The sequence below is a fragment of the Impatiens glandulifera genome, chromosome 6 (genome assembly GCF_907164915.1).
Source record: "Impatiens glandulifera chromosome 6, dImpGla2.1, whole genome shotgun sequence".
NCBI classification, from domain to species: Eukaryota; Viridiplantae; Streptophyta; class Magnoliopsida; order Ericales; family Balsaminaceae; genus Impatiens; species Impatiens glandulifera.
The window spans coordinates 4,212,531-4,232,333 of record NC_061867.1 but is presented as its reverse complement, the minus strand read 5'-3'; the positions used below and the strand labels follow the sequence as shown (position 1 = coordinate 4,232,333).

At 29.0% G+C, this 19,803-nt stretch overlaps 4 protein-coding genes across 4 annotated transcripts; 3 read left to right on the top strand and 1 right to left on the bottom strand.

Annotated features, from left to right (window-relative positions):
• The first annotated feature begins 1,152 nt into the window (after positions 1–1,152).
• Positions 1,153–3,391, top strand: LOC124942242 (putative disease resistance protein RGA3). The gene is made up of 2 exons (XM_047482703.1): positions 1,153–3,162; positions 3,251–3,391. The coding sequence occupies exons 1-2, from the start codon at positions 1,153–1,155 to the stop codon at positions 3,254–3,256; spliced, it is 2,016 nt and encodes a 671-aa protein (XP_047338659.1). The 3' UTR covers positions 3,257–3,391.
• Positions 3,392–5,022: 1,631 nt separating this feature from the next.
• Positions 5,023–6,365, top strand: LOC124944005 (F-box protein CPR1-like). The gene has a single exon (XM_047484466.1). The coding sequence runs from the start codon at positions 5,071–5,073 to the stop codon at positions 6,205–6,207; it is 1,137 nt and encodes a 378-aa protein (XP_047340422.1). The 5' UTR covers positions 5,023–5,070; the 3' UTR covers positions 6,208–6,365.
• A 1,480-nt stretch (positions 6,366–7,845) lies between these two features.
• Positions 7,846–9,399, top strand: LOC124943977 (F-box/kelch-repeat protein At3g06240-like). Its single transcript, XM_047484428.1, has 2 exons — positions 7,846–8,883; positions 8,977–9,399. Exons 1-2 carry the CDS (start codon positions 7,902–7,904, stop codon positions 9,087–9,089), a joined length of 1,095 nt encoding a protein of 364 aa, XP_047340384.1. The 5' UTR covers positions 7,846–7,901; the 3' UTR covers positions 9,090–9,399.
• A 5,651-nt stretch (positions 9,400–15,050) lies between these two features.
• Positions 15,051–18,065, bottom strand: LOC124942032 (binding partner of ACD11 1-like). The gene is made up of 6 exons (XM_047482437.1): positions 17,843–18,065; positions 16,434–16,537; positions 16,273–16,348; positions 16,072–16,158; positions 15,657–15,988; positions 15,051–15,445 (listed from the first exon to the last, which is right to left on the bottom strand). Exons 1-6 carry the CDS (start codon positions 17,846–17,848, stop codon positions 15,202–15,204), a joined length of 849 nt encoding a protein of 282 aa, XP_047338393.1. The 5' UTR covers positions 17,849–18,065; the 3' UTR covers positions 15,051–15,201.
• Positions 18,066–19,803: the final 1,738 nt, after the last annotated feature.

Sequence of the window (19,803 nt, the reverse complement as noted above, 5' to 3'; positions counted from 1 at the left end):
GTCATGAGTTTGAATCTTCAACTATTTTCATCATGTTGTTATGTAAGCTACAATTTTCATTATTTTTCCTTAGACACTAAGAAGTTTAAACAATTAATAAATAATGAAATGAATATATAATTGTGAAATGTTTTCTTTCTATGTGGAAATTAATGTTATGAAAAAAAGATGTCCCACTAATCGATGGTATTGTATACCTAATTATTAAATTTGAAAGTCAACAAAGGGGTGCTCTCCTAAATTCCTAATATGACAACAACAAAAAGAAGACTTGGTAAAATAGTATTGGACCTCCAATAGAATTTGAATATAAATTTAGTAGTTATTAAAACACAATATAAATAGTTATTAAATAGAATTAGTACCTAAAGAGTTTAATCAGTAAGTTGTTGATATTTGATTTGAAATAAAATTATAAGCCAATATTAATTTATACTTAATTCTTCATGTGATGTGAGAATAGATTAATTTATGCTAATATAAAAGAAATTTTGTTAACTTATAAGTTAAGATCTGTCAATAATTAATTCTCAGAAATTTCAAAACAAATTGTGGGTCATGCATGCTATGGTCCACACGGAAAGTGTGGTTCATTTTGTATGTGATTTATTTCAATTTATGTTCATTCATCTGATTATTCAAATATATGTGATTTAACATTTGTGATAAGTTTATTCATCTGATTTATTGAGAGAGTAATCAATTACCATCATGGTTGATGCAGCTCTAATCAACGGTTTGCTTTCAAACTTGGTACCTCTGATTAAGGATGAGTTCTCCTTGTTTTGGAGTTTTGAGAATGAGTTTCAAAAGCTATCGAGCACTCTATCTTCAATTACTGCCGTACTTGAGGATGCTGAGAGAAAGAATGTGCATGAGAAGGACAAACAAACGAAAGATTGGTTGCGGAATCTCAAATATGTAGCATACGAGGTTCGAGACATCATGGATGAGTGCACCTTTGAAGATCTTCGTCTTCAAGTCAAAAGTCTTAATGCCTCCTCTTCAACCTGGATCCAGGTAACCAACTAATTTATCACCCATCCTTTTAGCAACACTTGGTCGCGTCGTGAAATTGGTTTCAAAATTAAGGATGTTCAAGAGAAACTTGATCAAATTTATTTAGAGAGCACAAAGTTACATTTTCAAACCATGTCTCTTTCTAGTAGTAAAGTATATGGGAGAGATAAGGAGAAGAAAGAGATTAGTGATGAGAATGAATGGTGCAGAATAAGGTTGAGTTATTATGATCTCCCTTATCATTTGAGAAGATGCTTTGCTTATTGTTCTATATTTCCTAAGAATACTAAAATTGAAAAAAAAAATTTGATCCAAATGTGGATGGCCCACGATTTAATTCCTACAACTGAAAATCAAGAGCTAGAAGATTCTGGAAATACAATTTGGAATGAGTTGTGTTGGAGATCATTTTTTCAAGACCAAACAGAGACAACATGTAAGATGCATGACCTTATGCACGATCTTGCTCAATATGTGATGGAAGGTGAAAGCCATATCATAGGTGCTAAGAGTTCAAGTTATGTTTCTGAACTAGAAATTCGTCACATAACAGTAATGGTTAATAAAAAAATGGAAAAAGCACCGTTTCGTTATCCTGACAAAATAGGTTGCGATAAAAGCTTGCAATCAATAATACTATATCACACAAACTTTCATAGTTTGAATGTCTTGCACGAGATTTTTAGTGACTTGAAGAAATACCTATCTTTACGTGTCCTTCAAGTAGACCCCAATGTCGCTAATATTGCTCTACGTTACGTGGGATATCTAAAACATCTTAGATACCTAGACCTTTCCTTTAGTAGGATAGCAACGTTACCTGATAATATTTGTGATCTCTTGAACTTACAGACTCTGAACCTCACTTGGTGTAGCAACTTAAAAAGTTTGCCTAGAAATACAAAAGACTTAATTAACCTGCGACATTTTTATTTGGAGGGGTGCAATGAGTTACAATACATGCCTCGTGGGATGGGGCAATTGAAACGCCTCAAGACATTAAACTTGTTTGTGATAGGAAATGAAATGGATCATTGCCAACTAGATGAATTAAAAGAATTGGATATCAAAGGATCTTTGGGAATTATGAATCTTGAAAGAGTTAATGATACATCTATTGCAAAATGGGGGATAATTTTTGCTGTTAAAAGGTTAAATATCAATAGGTTGGAGTTAAAATGGACTTATGAGCGTGATACTTATGAGATGAAGAAAAGACATGAGGAAATGGGTGAAGCTCTTGACGTGCCGACGACGAGTCTTAAGGCGTTGAGAATATGGAATTACAAAGGTGTGAATGTCCCCAAACTAGTAGGAAAGTCAGCTGGTTCTCTAACACACCTTGAGCTGTTCAGTTTGGGAAATGTGAAGCACATATTCCCCATCAACAACAACATGAACACTGATGATAGTAGTGATGACAATGGAATGGTAGTATTCCCTTTGTTAGAGAGATTGGAGATTCGTCACATGAGGAATATGACAGAATTGGATTCTCCAAACTGTTGCAGTATCACTAAAGCATTCCCTAATCTATGCGAGATTGAGATATTTTATTGCCCAAAACTACATACATTGCCACATTTTGAATCACTCAAAATACTAACTATTGAAGGTTATTGTTCTGATGAACTGTTATATAGCATCTCAAATCTCAGTGGTCTCACACATCTGAATCTTCATACATCGAATAGAATTGTTTTATTTAATGAAGCACAAGGAAGAAGATTAACTTTCCAATCTCTTCGACATATGAAGATTATGTGGCCCTTCATGTTAAGTTGTTTGGTTGATGAGGGAGTGGTAATGCAACTCCCTTCTCTGCAAACCTTACGCATTTCAGATTGTAAGGAATTAGTGTCTCTTGGAGGAAAACCGAGTAGAGGTGTCATGAACCTCAACTCTCTCACAAATTTGCATATTGAGGATTGCCCCGAGTTGACGATATCAGTGGATGAATTTGGAAGCCTCAATATAGATTCACTTCAGAGCTTGTATATCAGGAATTGTCCTAAGTTGCTGTTCTCAGAAGAAGCAGACGATGTTATCGCACTTTTACGTTCCCTTCGAGCAAGACTTGGTCATAGAAACTTCCATGTAGATATCCTATTGCAAGAGGAAGAGGAAGGGATTGCAGAAAAGGTAAATACAGAATTATATACTTCTTACACTTCCATTTCATCTCTGTAGATTAAGTTTTATTAATAATGTTTTCTGTATTTGTTTTCAGGTATGAATATTTGATAAACGAATTAATTTCAATTTTAGCTTGTTTTGTATTTGTTTTTACATATATAAAGCAACATAATTGTTCCATTGATTGAATAAAATATGTATCGTCCACAATTATTTATATATTTGTATCTGGGTCACATGATGATACATTCACAATTAGAATTAAATTTATGTTTGTTTCTTTAAAATTGTATTGTTGTTTATTCAAAATCAAATAATAATTAAAAATATGATTATATAATTATAATACCCTTATATTTTCTAGCTATTTTTCTTCTATTATCAATAAAGTTTTCAGCAATTATATAATTATGTGTAGGCATGTCACATGTTCTCTGCAATTAAAAGAGGCAATGTACATAGTTGACCTCTGCCTCTTATACTCAACATTCATTAAATCAAAGAATTATAATTAGAATTGATATTGTAAAAATTATAGAATGACAATTCAATTATAATTCCTATATTTGAAAAAAAAAAAATATATATATATATAATAAAAATAATTTGAATATATATTATCTATATTATTACAAAATTAGTTTGACACAATTTACTATAATAGTATAAGTGTCAAATTAAAATTATTTAAGATTTTGATTCTCATTAAAAAAAAAAAAAAAAAGGAAGATTGAGTTATTATGATTTCACTTTATCACTTGATAAGAAGTTTGATTAGGTACTATAATTCCTAATGATACTTTTATTTTTGAAAGATAAAACCATTTTAATAACACGGTGTCTTAAAGATCGAATATTGAAATTGATTATACGGTCAGTCATCCGAAAAATATTTGGTCAGAAAAACGTTATACTAGACTATATGGGTCAGTCATCCGAAAATTTGGATTCATTTCTCACATCACGTAATTCATTAAATCTTGGATTTAAAATGTTTTATACATTACAATTTTTTTATTATACAATTATTATTTTCACCCATGAAGGTTTATTGTGATAAGACCATTAATGTTTTTCCACACCAAAAAGAAGAGCTAGAGTTCATTTATTTTCACCCTTAAATGTCCGTCATCCGTGCTTAATTCTCATTACCAGCCTATCTAAAGCGACCCTAAAATGTTACCATTGCAAGTTCAACAACATTTGTTTAGTCAACGTCAGTAAATTCTTTTTTTTACAATCAACCAAGTTTTTAAAACTTGTTGTATTGCATAAGAAAATAGAGAAATGATAAACTTAATGAAAAAATTAGCGAAAGCGAGTCCACGAATCCGACGTGACTGGTTAAGTTGTCCCAAGGTCCTGAAAACTCTCATTTCGGGACCTGAAATGACCGTTTTGGGATCCGAAATCACCGTTTTTGGCCCCCGAAATGACCGTTTTGAGTCCCGAAAAGAGCTTTTCGGGACATTTTTAATCTTCTTCCTCCTACCCACGTACGTTTCGGTACCGAAATAAACGTTTCGAATATTTTTAAAAGTTTCTCTTCTACCCACATGGTATGCCACGTTGATTCGTTGACATGTTTTTTCTAATTTTTTAGATAAATTTTTCATTTTTCTAAAAATTATTCACTATATTATTATGCAGTTTTGAGTAATAAGTCCGAAAGCTTATAATTATATAAATTATAAGAGATAAGCCCAACTAGCCCCTAATCTGGACAGACCCAATTACTTTATTACCCATTCCCAAAAAATAAAAATAAACAATTAGGCCCAACATCTGTAACCCTAATTACTCTTTCTTTTTTTTTTATCAATCATGCTTCTTGTTATTTTTCTTGTTCTTCAATTTGGTTAATTGTTCTTCCCTGATTTCGTTTTCTTTTTGCATTGTTCAGTTGGTAGAAAAATGGTGCAATTACCGGATGAGATTCTAGAAAAGATTCTTTGTCGATTATCTGTTAAAGATCTGTTCCGTTTCAAATGTGTATCTAAATCTTGGTTTACCCTAATCAGTAGCCCCTATTTTGTCAAATTGCACCTGAACCGATCAGTTCAAACCAAGAGCAACCTTAGCCTCTTCTTGAGGGATTACCATCTTTTTAGAGTTGATTTTAATTCACTCGAAGACTTCAAAGAAGAGGGCTTTCTTCGACCGGTGGAGATTGATTACTTAGCATCGAGGTATCCATATTATGAAATTTCGATTTGTGGTTCTTGTGATGGCTTGCTTTGCATGTCAATACATGATATTATGAAAAATGTATTTTTATGGAATCCATCAACAAAAAAGTCTATACAACTTCCTCTTCCTCCTCCTGTATCTACTGCTGTATCTACTGCTGACAAATTAAACTCGTTTGTTTATCGATTTGGTTACGACAACACCAATAATGATTATAAGGTGGTGAAACTTATGTTTTTTAAAATAAGAGAAAGCATTGAAGATTATGAGATTAAGGTTTATAGTTTGAAATCTAATTCCTGGCATATTCCAAAGAAGTTTCCTTATTGTCCTAAGTTGAAGAGCATTGGAGATTCCATAACATGTGGAGCTATGCACTGGATCTCAAAAGTGGGATCGGAAAAGAAAAGATCAATTGTTGCCTTTGATCTTGGGACAGAGATATACAGAGTAATTTCACTGCCCGAGTTAAGTGATTCTTATTACTATTTATATTTGGATAATTTAGAAGGATGTCTTTCGGCAACTTGTAGTTACCACTCATCGAATGTGGATATATTTTTGCTTAAAGAATATGGTGGGAAGAATGAACATTGGTCGAAATTGATTACAATTTCACAACCATTAATATCTATCGGGTCCTTTTACACTGTGAAAGCTATTGCTTATTCAAAATGTGGTAAGAAAGTACTGTTTTTGATGGATTATGAGAGACTTATTTGGTATAATTTAGAAGATAAATCAGATGAGGAAATTATGTTTCTTGGTATAGAAGACTTAGATGAAGTATACACTTGCATGGAAAGTATTGTCTCTCTTGATGTTCCAGAAGCTGTACCAGCTAACCCAAATTTAATATAAATTGTGAAATTTGAAATGGGTTTTTCTTAATTCTTCAAATTTTGGGTTTTGCATTAACAATTTCATATCAAAGTTGTTCAAGTTGCGAACTTTTGCATTAGTATTTATTTTATGTTTCTTTTCTTCTTAATTTCTTGTTCAAGCTAAGATTGTTCCTCATATCACATAGTTTTATGTACTTGATTTTGTTGGCCTGATCATGAATATATTTTCATATGACATCTCTTATTCATCAACAAGGATTAGTTCAATAAGAAAGATTATAGTGACATTTTGTTTTGTTCAAATCATAACAACACACTTAACCATTCATTTAAACTTAAGACTCAATAAAAATGTTTAAGATTTTGATTCTCATAAAAAGATGTTGATTTTGGGTTGAACCGGTGTTTGAGCTGTTTTTGGTCCGGTTTAATTAATTATAAAAACCGGGTCATTCATTTTATGTTGTTATATAAGAGGATAGGTGGTTAAGTCTTTGGGTATTCTGTTTTTCTTTTCTTTAGTGATATTACTTTTTTTGAGAGATTTTGGTGAAGAATTCTTGCAAAGAAAGGTGTGTAGTAAAGGAAAGATAATGTGTGAGTGATTGTAATCTGATATATTTTTTTCTATAGTAGAATCAAGCTCCAAGCTGAGCTTGACGGAGACGTAGGTCTGATTTGGGCTGAACTCCGATTTGGGCTGAACTCCGATATCAAATCTTGTGTCTTCTTCTTATTCGTCTTGTCTAATGTTTTTGGATTTCGTCAAATCTTGGAGAGTATTTCTCAACAAAAGAAAACTAGAAAATTAGAAGGTTGAGTTATTATGAATCTATGATCTCACTCTATCTCTTGATAAGAAGTTTGATTAGATGCTAGCATTTTCAATGACACTTTTTATTTTTATTTTTGAAAGTATTTTAATAACATGGTATCTCGAAGATTAATATTGAAATTGAAAGAAAATAAATTGATCTGTAGTGCATAAGTGCATTGCTCATGGTTTAATTACTAAAAATGATGAAGACCAAGAAGTAGAAAATGCTGTGAAAATGCACAACTTAGAATGAGTTGTCTTGAAGACAATTCTTTCAATATCACAATAAGATTTATTAATTATTATTGAGAATTCAAACTTTTATTTATTATTAATATTATTATTATAAGTCTTGGATTTCAAATGATACATTTTAATTTAACTTTTCTACACAAATGTTGTTCACAATCTTGTCAACGCGCATGTAATTGTATTGAATTTCGGATATCAAATGTTTTATACACTATAATTTTTTTATTATTCAAGTTTCTAAATATTTTGTACTATTATTATTCAGTTAGGCCCTTAAAATTTTATAGATCAACCGTGCATAATTCTCATTATCAGCAACATTTGTTTAGTCAACGGTCAGTAAGTATTTTTTATTTTTTTTACAATCAAAAAGTAAAACTTGTTGTAATGCATTCAAATATATTCACTATTATAGTAGTATGAAAGATAAGCCCAACTAGCCCCTAATTTGGACAGACCCAATTACCTTATTACCCAATCTCAAAAAATAAAAATAAAAAACAATTAGGCCCAACATCTGTAACCCTAATTACTTCTTCTTCTTTTTTTCAATTCTTCCCATTCCCAACCTTCGTTCTTCAATTTGGTTAATTGTTCTTCCCTGATTTCATTTTTTTCTTGCATTGTTCAGTCTGTAAAAGATGGTGCAATTACCGGATGAGATTTTAGAAAAGATTCTTTGTCGATTGTCCGTTAAGGATCTGTTCCGTTTCAAATGTGTATGTAAATCCTGGCTTGCCTTAATCAGTAGTCCCTATTTTGTCAAATTGCATTTGAACCGATCAGTTCAATCCAAGAGCAACCTTAGCCTCTTCCTGAGTGATTACAATCTCTTTAGGGTTGATTTTAATTCCCTTGAAGACTTCGAAGACGAGGGCTTTGTTCGACCGGTGGAGATTGATTACTTAATATCGAGGTATCCATATTATGACATTTTGAGGTATCCATATTATGGCATTTCGATTTGCGGTTCTTGTGATGGATTGCTTTGCATTACAATACACGGTATAATGAAAAATGTCTTCTTATGGAATCCATCAACAAAAAAGTCTATACAACTTCCTCTTCCTGTATCTACTAGTGACAATTTAAACTCATGGGTTTATCGATTTGGTTACGACAACACCAATAATGATTACAAGGTGGTGAAACTTATGTTTTTTAGAGTAAGAAAAGGCATTAAAGATTATGAAATTAAAGTTTATAGTTTGAAATCAAATTCCTGGCATAGTCCAAAGAAGTTTTCTTACCATCCGAAGTTGAAGAGCATTGGAGACTCCATAATATGTGGAGCTATGCACTGGATCTCAAAAGTGGGATCAGGAAAGAAAAGATCGATTGTTGCCTTTGATCTTGGGACAGAGATATACAGAGTAATTTCACTGCCTAAGTTAAGTGATTCTTATTACTATTTATATTTGAATAATTTAGAAGGATGTCTTTCGGCAACTTGTCGTTACCACTACTCATCATCGAATGTGGATATATTTTTGCTTAAGGAATATGGTGGGAAAAATGAACATTGGTCGAAATTGATTACAATTTCACAACCATTAATATCTTTAGGGTCCTTTTACGATGGGTCCTTTAACACTGTGAAAGCTATTGCTTATTCAAAATGTGGTAAGAAATTACTGTTTTTGATAGATTATGAGAGACTTATTTGGTATAATTTAGAAGATAAATCAGATGAGGAAATTATGTTTCTTGGTATAGAAGAATTAAATGAAGTATACACTTGCATGGAAAGTATTGTCCCTCTTGATGTTCCAGAAGCTATACCTGAGGCTGTACCAGAAGCTGTACCAGGCAACCCAATTCTAATATAGATTGTGAAATTTGAAATGGGTTTTTCTTAATTTTTCAGATTTCGGGTTTTGCACGAACAATTTCATATCAAAGTGGTTCAAGTTGCAAACTTTTGCATTAGTTTATTTTATGTTTCTTTTCTTCTTAATTTCTTGTTCAATCTAAGATTGTTTCTCATATCACCTATTTTTATGTACTTGATTTTGTTGGTTTCATATGACATCTCTTATTCATCAACAAGGATTAGTTTAATAAGAAAGATTATAGTGACATTTTGTTCAAATCATAACAACACACTTAGCCATTTATTTAAACTTAAGACTTAATCTGTAGTTTTTCATTTTGTTCAAATATGTATTAATGATTTATTTTCTTTGTTAATTATGTCGCTCTGTCTTTGTTGTGATTTTTAAGCCTTATGACATTGACGGATGTGTGTTTGATCCATATTTGGCTAAGTAGTTTTTCAGTTTTTGTAGCTTTCTTGTTTTTTTTTTTTTCCTTTTTGGTTTCGGTTATTTCAGTCTAATTAATTTTATCAAAAACTTTTTCGATGTTACAATTTTTATTTTTCTTAGATTTGTACATGATTATTCCAATGTTTTGTGACATTATTCCGATGTTATAATTTTTTAAGACCTTATTTTGTGACAAGTGTTGGTTTCTATCTGGAATTGATCCATATTCTGCTAAGTAGTTTTTATATTTTAGTAGCTCTTCTTATTTTTGTCCTTTATGGTTTCGGTTATTTCAGTCCAAGTAATTTCACCATCGAGGAAAATGTAAAAACTTCTCGGATGTTACAATTTTTCTTTTTCTTAGATTTGTATATGATTATTCTAATGTTACAAATTTTCTTCACTATAATTATCCAACGTTGCAAAAAAAATTATTTTTTTTGTTATAATTAAAATTATATATATATATAGGAGTGCAATTCATTGTAATATCAAACATTTCAAATCATTTTAGATCTATCAAAACAGAGCTTTTAGATCTATCAAATAATTTACTTCTTCATAGTTGCTATATTTGTCTACATTGTGATGATTTTTAACTTTAAGGTTTGTAAAAACTGATGTTTGAATTTTAGCTTTGTTTCAATTAATATATGTTTATGATGGTATTACTATTTATATTTGGATAATTTAGAAGGATGTCTTTCGGCAACTTTCGTTACCACTCATTGAATGTGGATATATTTTTGCTTAAGGAATATGGTGGGAAGAATAAACATTGGTCGAAATTGATTACAATTTCACAACCAATAATATCTATCTGGTCATTTTACCCTGTGAAAGCTATTACTTATTCAAAATGGGGTAAGAAAGTACTCTTTTTGATGGATAATTTGTTTGGTATAATTTTGAACAGAAATCATATGAAGAAATTGAGTTTCTTGGTATTTGTCTTGATGTATACACTTGTATGGAAAGTATCGTCTCTCTTGATGTTCCAAGAAGAAGAATAAATTAATCTGAGTATTGTTAAATTTGAAATGGGTTTTTCTTAATTCTCCAGATTTTTTGTTTTGCATGAACAATTTCATATCAAAGTGGTTCAAGTTTGAACGCATTAATATTTAACTTTTAAGGTTTGTTTCAATTATATATGTTTTTGATGGTACTAAATTTCTTGAATTGTGGTTGTTATTTTTTGTGCTGCTTCAAAATATGTCACAATTTATTTATTGTTTTAGCGAGAACTCTTTGGACTAAATAACTAATTATTTGAAAATTGATAAATTTTTCATTTGTTCACGATAGATGATATGTACGGGAAACATAATGGATCTATTACCGTCCAAGTTGTGACATAAATTGCCACAAATTAAAATAAAAACACACAAACGACAACATCCATTCCATCAAAACGTCCAAAAGAGATATTTCTAAACTATATTAATTGTTTGTTTATACACTGATCTTATAGACAAACTAAATGTTTCGTATATGAATTTGTATACAGTGAAATTATTTAAAGTTGTTCATTAAATAAAACGTAATAATTATTTTCTTTTATATTCTTTATTGTTTTAAATTAAAAAAAAAGTTAACTCATTCAAATTATAAATTAAATATTTCACTACAAAAATAAATTTTAAATTAAATAAATAATTTTCATAGCATTTATTCATATTGCTATCATAAGTTTCTACAAGAATATTGTTGTACATTGTTTTGACAACTTGGCATATGGTTACATTGCCTCCCGGGAAAATTACAAATAATTATTTTTTTTAAACTTTGTTTTCATATTCAGTTATGTTTGTTTTTAAAATAACTAAAACAAAATTAAACATCATTTTACTCCTCTCTTATCTATCACATCACTCAAATCATTAACTAAAATATTTTTTATTTTAAATTATTAATTTTTATTTTATTTATATATATTAATATCATTTAATTTTTTTTATAAAAAATAATCATCACTTTTTCAAAATCATCGACCATCATTTTTTTCTCATTCGTTTTTTTTAAGAATCCAATCCGAACAAGTTCCAAAAAACTTTTGTTTAGAAAAAAAAAAATTCAGCACAAAAAGGAAATACTAAATTCAAGTAGGAATGAAATACGAGACTCGTATCTAGGCGGTAAAATGTAAAACTAATATATTATATATATATATAGTCATGAAGTACTAAATTTTCAACTATTTTTCTACGAAGTTGTCTTGTAAGCTATAATTTTTCATTATTTTTCCTTATCTATATGAAGGTGGAATAATTAATTAAAAAAATGAATGTGAATATATAATTGTGAAAGATTTTCTTTATATGAAATAAGTTATTTAAGATTATTACATATAAGAGAAGTGATAGAGAGAGAATTTGGGGAGGGAATGAGAGAGGGAACGATGTGTCATCACCTCATTAGTTGGGAAAATAGAAAAATGGAAGGAAAGAGAGAGAAATTATTTGATTTTTTCAGCCAGCCACATCATTCCCTCTCATATTCCTTCACCCAAATTCCTTTTCCCAATCATTTCTCTACATATAATTAGGTTTATTTCCTGACTATTTTAAGTCCCATAATGGTTGTCTTAAGCTCAAATGTTTGCCTAGAAATACTAAAATGTGATTAACTTACCTCTTTATTTGCAGGATTGTATAAGATTAGAATAATATAGACCCGATGGAATGGGGCAATTGAAATATGAACTTAAGCATTTTTGTAATAAACAAGAAAATAGATAACTGACAACTAGTTTAATTGAAATAATTAGACTTAAGAGGATCTTCTAAAAATTAATTAACAACATTGAAAGAGTCGTGATGCTTATATTGCAGATGGGAGGATAATTTTGCTGCTAAAAGTTCAAATAGCAATCACTTGGAGTTAAAAGGAGAGATGGTCTTATTATTATTATTAATATCGATTTTAATTCAGTGTTACAAATATGTTAACTGGTTCGGTTAAGTTCGTTTTTACTTATTATTTTACAAACCGATTAATCGATCTATATTGGTGTCGGTTTTACCGGTTCTGATTCTACTGGTTTCGATCAGTTAATTTAATTTAATTTAATTTGTTTGAGAGAAATCGTAAAACCTTCAACAATCTCAAACAATTTTTGTAGATCATTCACAATACTATTATCTTAACATTATACGAGGTTTGATGTGGAAAACTGATAGATTTAGTCGGAGAGTTCATTACCCTTTTCGAAGATCTCTACACACTTTAATTTTGTAATATTTGTATGACTTTTCTTCATAATATTATTGCATAAATCATTTTAAAAATAAAATAAAATATTTAATAGAATTATTTTAAAAATAAAAAGTCAATTAATTATAATATTGTATTTTAAATTATTAATATATATACTTTTAAATAATTTAATATAAATAATATAATTATATTTATATACTTATTCTTTTTTTTCCTTTTTTATTTTGTATAACATGCAACAATGTAATACTTTTTAAAACTAAATAATTATGAAAATTTAGTATAAATCCAGATTAAAATAAATTTAATAATATTATTTTTATTTAATATTATTTAATATTATAATTTATAAAATTTAAATTATTATTATATATTTATTAATTAATGTATTAATAATAATTAAATTTATAAAGTTAATTAATTTTAAATATTTAAAAATTAATATTTTTTTTTTGGAAAATATTTATTATATATTAAAAATAATAATTATGGTTTAAGCACAATTTAAAAATTAATATTATAATAAAATTGTAATAGTTTTAAATTAAATAATTAGAGATAAATAAAATAATTATTACTCATACTAGTTGTCTATGTTTAGTGTGTACTTGTTTGTAACTTAATTATTAGTTCATATTTTTTTAGGCACGGACATTAATTTCGAATGAACTTTTATTCTCTTCGGCTACTGATTGTAAAACATGTGATAATAAATGGTTAAGGAGGTTTTTTTTATGTGCTGACTTGGTTTTAATTGTTTTTCTAAAATAAATATATTATTTTTAAAATAACATATTTATTTATTTTATTAAAGATAATAATCATTTAATTAGTTAATTATTATAGGAAGTTATGTTCAAATTATTTTAATTTTATTAGTTTTTATATAAATATTTTCAAAATAATTTATTGACACAAAATAATTTAAATATTATAAATTTGGGACAAAAAATAATGTATATTTAGTTTATCAGGATTGTCTATTTTTTATCTTCAATTTTTTAAAATAGACCTGAATGTGTCCATTTTCCAAAATATTTATAGTTAGTTTTAATATAAAATATTTATTTATTTGTATTAAATATAGTAATTATTGAATTAGTTCATTATTATAGAAATTATGTTCAAAATTAATTAATTATTTTAATTTAATTAGTCTTATATAAATATTTTTAAATAATTTGTTAACACATAATTATTTAATTGTTATAAATTGTAAAAAAAAAAAATTAATGTCTAAATAATTTATTAAACTTATCTGTTTTTATTTTAAAAAAAATTAAATACAACTTGTATATAAATATATATATTGCACTTTCTCTCTATCCGACACTTCTGGATTAATAATTATTAAAAAAATAAATATTTGTTATTTACTTTGTGTATTGAAACCTTTAACATATGTGTCCAAACAAACCTATATATATTGTGGTAAAAAAAATCTAAAATCTTACTTTAACCATACTTTTCAAAACTAATTATTTATTAATTTAATATGAATGGAGATTAAAATAAATATTATATAATTACAATATATATTATTATAATTTTATAAAAGTTAAATTATTATTATTATATATTAATTAATTAATGTATTAATAATAATTAAAATTATTAAAATTAAAATATTAAAAAATAAATATTATAATAAAACTATAATTCATTTTAATTTATAAATTAAAATTAAATAATTAAAAATAATTAATATATTTTCGTATCTGTTCACATTGTGTTCATGTTGCATTGTAAATAGATTTCATATTTGCTTCATGTTTTCTCATACAGTATTAAGACAAAATTTATGTAATGTTTATTTGAAAAACAAAGAAGAGGGCAGGGTGGAGTGGCAATGAGGAACAGATGATCAGGACTTAAGAGGGTAAAGTAAAATTTATGCACATACAGATAAATAGAGCTTCTTCTATGTGATCAATTAATGTAGTTTCCCTATTATCACTTTCTTAATAATAATTAAAATTATTAAAATTTAAATATTTAAAAATTAATATTATAAGAAAACTATAATTCAATTCAATATATAATTAAATTAAATAAATAAACTAATTAATATTCGTTTTGCTCGTGTCTATATCGTGTTGTGACCAATTTTCCATATTGTTTTTCTATTTGTTAGTACTTACTACTACCATTTTAAGAAAAGCATGTAAGAATGTTTATTTAGATAACTAATTTTGCTACCTATTTCAAAATAAATATGTGCATATAATATGGGTTATAAGTTTCCAATTTCAAGGAAAATTGACTTATATAGACTATACACATAAAAAATAAATAAAGCTATATTCATGTATATGTTATTATCATTTCTCTATTTAATTTTTTCTTTAACACAACCAAACTTTATATTCTAAAACAAGAAGAAATAAACATAAAACAATTTCAAACTGCAATCAAGAAGTAAGTGATCAAAGTATCTTTACCCGAATCAAAACTCTTATAGAACCAAACTTTGAGTAGTTGCAGGTTTGAAATCCAAACCACGAGTCCCATCCGACTCCGATTCTGATCCCTTAGGTGTCTCGGCTAAGTGAACTTTCGCGAAATCATCCACCATTTTCCTCCTCTCCTCGTCTTCCGCCTTCCCAACTTTCTCCTTCGTGTGCTGTCCAATTTCCTCCGCCGCTTGTGCAACTCTACTAAATGCCCCCGCCACCCATGTCGCTCCAGTCATCACATACCTAATTAGTTGTAGTTAATTCAATACAATAATAATGACTCTCCTATAATTTTCAAGAATAAACCTAATATTATGATTTAAAATCTGTAAGGGGCTAATTTTTTTTGGCTATTTTCTTTTAGTGACGGAGAAGTGATTAATAACGACAATATTTCTCGTCGCTATTGCCCTCCTTTATACAAAATGTTTTGGACCAGGTTACAGTTACATACCTGTTCTTCATAATCGCTGATCCAGCGCTACTCACAGTCTGCTCAGCCACTGCGAATGCAGTTTTCGCTTTCTCCGAAACCAAAAGTTTCTGATCCACCTCTCGAACTTTCTCATTCACAACGGCCGTTCCCATGCATATTTTCTCGCTCAGACCGATTCTCTTGTCTAAAGATACAACGGTTGCAGAGGCAGTGGAAGTTAGTTGGAGCTTTTCGTCAAAAGATTTCGCTTTGTTGGCGGCGTCTTTTCCTAAGATGTAACCTTTGGCTAGCATTGTTGTTACTACGTCCTCTGCTTTATATAATGCGGAGTTCTCACTGTCCTCAGTTTTCTGCAGGATTTAAAAAAAGTAAAAATAAAGTCATGAATGTGATTTTTCTCTTTTTAACTGTTGAGTGCGACGAAGTGATTCACCGGAGGTGTTGGTGGTATAGCAGCTGGCGGAAGTTGGTAATCGGGATCTAGAGTTACTGTGACGGATTGATCGACAATTGTTGCTCCCTAGAAAGTATTAAACATGATATTAAAGATTATTTACAATTGTCTTCTAACAACTTCTCAAGTGTAATGTTTATCTAGGATTTTACTGAATAGAAAACAAAAGGAGAGAATTACCGAAAGTAAGACAGCAGTTTCTGCACCTTGTGAGTCCTTGAAAGTAACATATGCGGTTTGGGACCGCTCAGTGTCACTAAACATATAAAAAAGATAGAAATTTATATAAAAATTCATTAGTAAAAAAATGAAAAGAACTAAACAAAAACCAATCATGAAACCTTTTGAATTCCACATATTCAATATCCCCAGAAAAAGAAAAGAACTCTTGAATGTCTTGTAGAGTTGCACCTAAAGAAACATTGTCCACTTTGGTTGTTCTAATCTGCAGTGGCCAAGCAATAATAGAACATGATGTTATGATTCCATGACAGAATATCTGAAAAGTTTTAGAAATTTTCAGATACCATCATTTTTGTTTTCAGTTTTTATAACTGAATCCAGAAATTTACAAGTTGTTTCTTATCTGAATCGGGTTACAGAAACATAAATTATAAGTTTTTCCAAATGGGGAATGACTGTTTCAAATACTGAGACATATAAGATATGTTTTCAGGATATGAAATCAGTCTTCCATAAGCAGGAATTTTGAAGAACTATATATTTTTCAAATTGACAATCAAAGAAATCCACCAACTCAATACTTGACAAATTTAGAGAACTTAGACATTTAATCTAATTTAAATGTCAATGCATACTATATGAACATCAATTAATAAAAACCTAGACTTATATGTAAATCCTCTGCTTCCTATCGTGTTTTAGGAAGTAAATAAATACAAAGAGTACATGAACATTGCATCGGTTTTACTGCTAGTTACACAGCATGAGATTGAGAAACCAACATTTAAATCTCTGAAAGAGAGAAAATGGGTTGCAAGTAATCAATTAGAAATAAAGAAAGAACTTCAATTTCTTTGAAGGTAGAAAAGTTGGATGTGTATTCTCACTGAAAATGGTCTCATATGAAAACAGCCATCCAGTCACCAATCTCTACAACATTTTGGTGAAAATGCTCCAATTTAGATTAATGTTCCAGTCAATGCAAGTGGTTTGGCAATTTGCCAAAACCTAATATCTTGAACATGATATGATCTTGATCACTTCATGTCAATTACCAAAACAAGTAAAATGGTAGCCAAGTCCAATTAAGGGAGTAACCTATGACTGTTAAAGGAGTTTCTTCTTTCTAATGCTAATTTTGAATCCTCAACTTCATTATACTATCACAGCAATACCTTCAAGGCAATTTTCATGCAATAGCCTCAAATGACAGATCAACTAATAACTTTCTTTGTTTTTCCTTTTTCTCCAATGGAGATCTTCTTTTCATGCTATGATCAATCTAAGCACACAGATAATACACAAACTCTTCTTAGTTTCCTACTTCAACCACATATCCATAATCAAAACGTCTCTTATCCAAAGATACAGCTTATAACAAACTCAAAGTCTGATCTACAATATTGTTTGCTCAAATGTTCTTACCTCAACGCGCTATTTGTAGAAAATTCCATCAAAAAGCATCAAATGAAAGAAGAATTACAATATTGACAGAATTAGCCAAGTAACTGAAAGAAAGAAAGAATGAAGTGCGGTTATCCTTAGAGAAATGAGTAAGATTACTGACCGACATTTGAGAAACAAAAGATCGGAAGGAAGATCTTCGGATTGAATGTGAATGTGAATGCAGACAGGGAGAGAGGTAGAAAGAATCGGTCGGAGAAGGAATTGCGGCACCGTCAATTATGAAAACGAGAGAGATCCAAATGGTGGATGAATATCTATACGGAAAGAGATATACGAATGATTCTGTAGAGAGAGAAGAGGAAAGACGCCGGCGTAGGCGTCGTTGACGTAGCTTCCATTTCCATGGCGTGTGGGTTGCTCTGGTATATACACAAGCCCACGCGGTTCGGAATTTTTGCGTGGGACCCATATTTTCTCTTAACCCCCATTCTTTTGGAATGAAAATATTTCATTTGGATCTTAATTTTTTTTATTATTCTAACCAATAAAATAAAATAAAAAATGTACCTTTTAAATGTACCTTTTTATTGAGTCCGATTTTGAAAATTTCCTTTTAAATATTACACTTCCTTTTTTATTGATAAAATTATATAATTATATAATTTGTTTTTATTATTAAAATTAAATTATACACTTTTTATATATTATTTAAAATATTAATGTCACTAATTTAATTACCTAATTTCATTAAATTTAGATTTTAAATTACCAATTATAAAAAATTTAGTTGTTTAAAATTTTTAATTCATTAAATAAATTAATGACATGAGTATTTTTATTTATTTATAAATACTATGTAAATAATAAATTATCGGCGTTTGAAATCGTTAAAATAAAACTTCCTTTTTATAACTTTAAAAAATAATAAATCCCAAATTGTAAAGTCTGAAAAATATGTCCCTAATAAAATATTATAAAATGTTATAAAAATTAAAAATTGAATTGTCAAATTAGGGTATTTTACCGGGGCTGATTGATATTTCAGATATATTCTTTCAAATTTTACCATTTGAGGACACTTATATATATAAATATATTATATAATAATAATGTTAAATTTGAATATGTTAATAAAACATTATATTTTAAATTTAATACAAAATTTGATAAGAATGCGACATTCATAACAATATAACAATATAAGTTCAACTTTTTAACTAACTAATTTACATATAATAATAATGCTTAATTTGGATTTGTTTGGTTTGTCGGGTCGAGAAATATAGTTAATTTGAATATATATATATATATATATATATATATGTTAGAGTAAATGGATAATTGGGTTGGATCATGGATTGACCCGCCCTTATACTTAAAATGGTTAAAATTAAAATAAAAAATGTTACATGTATGTTTCGAATTTACTACCTAACATAACAAGTACAACATTTTAACTAAGTGTGATTGAGACATAGTTTTTCGAGAGATAAGAGGCGGTAACAAATAAGAGTTGTTAAAAAATATGAATCAAATATTTGATTAACCAAAGTGTGAGATTACAAGGTTGATTGTCGATTGAGATTGGTGGTTAGTTTGCATAGGGATAAGAGAAATGTGAAAGTATGATTGTGATATGGTTTACCAAGGGATAAGAGATCGGTAACAAAAGATTGTGAGGTCACGGGATTAGATGTCGATTGAGATTGGTGGTTGATTTACTAAGTGATAAGAGGCGTGTGAAAGTGTGATTGAGATTGGTGATTGGTTTACCGAGGTATAAAAAGCGTGTGAAAATGTGATTGAAATTGGTGGTTGGTTTATCGATGGATAAAAATCATGTGAAAATGTGTTTAAGATTGGTGGTTAGCTTGCGAGAGATAAGAGGTGTGTGAAAATATTATTAGGATTAGTGGTTAGTTTATCGAAGGATAAGAAGCGTGTGAAAGTGCAATTAATATTGATGGTTGGCTTGTGATATAAGAGGCTGGTAACATCAGTTTTCTAATTGATAAGAGACTTGTGAAAGTGTGATTTGGATGTGGTTTGACAAGGGATAAAAGACTGATAACAAAGGATAATGAGGTGACGAGATTAGAGGTCGATTGACATTGATGGTTG

Excerpts from the sequence above, each read along its gene's own strand:
- LOC124942242 (XM_047482703.1), top strand. The coding sequence starts at position 1,153 with ATGTCTCTTTCTAGTAGTAAAGTATATGGGAGAGATAAGGAGAAGAAA.
- LOC124944005 (XM_047484466.1), top strand. The coding sequence starts at position 5,071 with ATGGTGCAATTACCGGATGAGATTCTAGAAAAGATTCTTTGTCGATTA.
- LOC124943977 (XM_047484428.1), top strand. The coding sequence starts at position 7,902 with ATGGTGCAATTACCGGATGAGATTTTAGAAAAGATTCTTTGTCGATTG. Across the intron at positions 8,884-8,976 it reads TATTGCTTATTCAAAATGTG|AAGAATTAAATGAAGTATAC; the intron begins GTAAGAAATTAC and ends TTCTTGGTATAG.
- LOC124942032 (XM_047482437.1), bottom strand. Across the intron at positions 16,159-16,272 it reads AAACTGCTGTCTTACTTTCG|GGAGCAACAATTGTCGATCA; the intron begins GTAATTCTCTCC and ends AATACTTTCTAG. Across the intron at positions 15,989-16,071 it reads CTATACCACCAACACCTCCG|AAAACTGAGGACAGTGAGAA; the intron begins GTGAATCACTTC and ends TAAATCCTGCAG.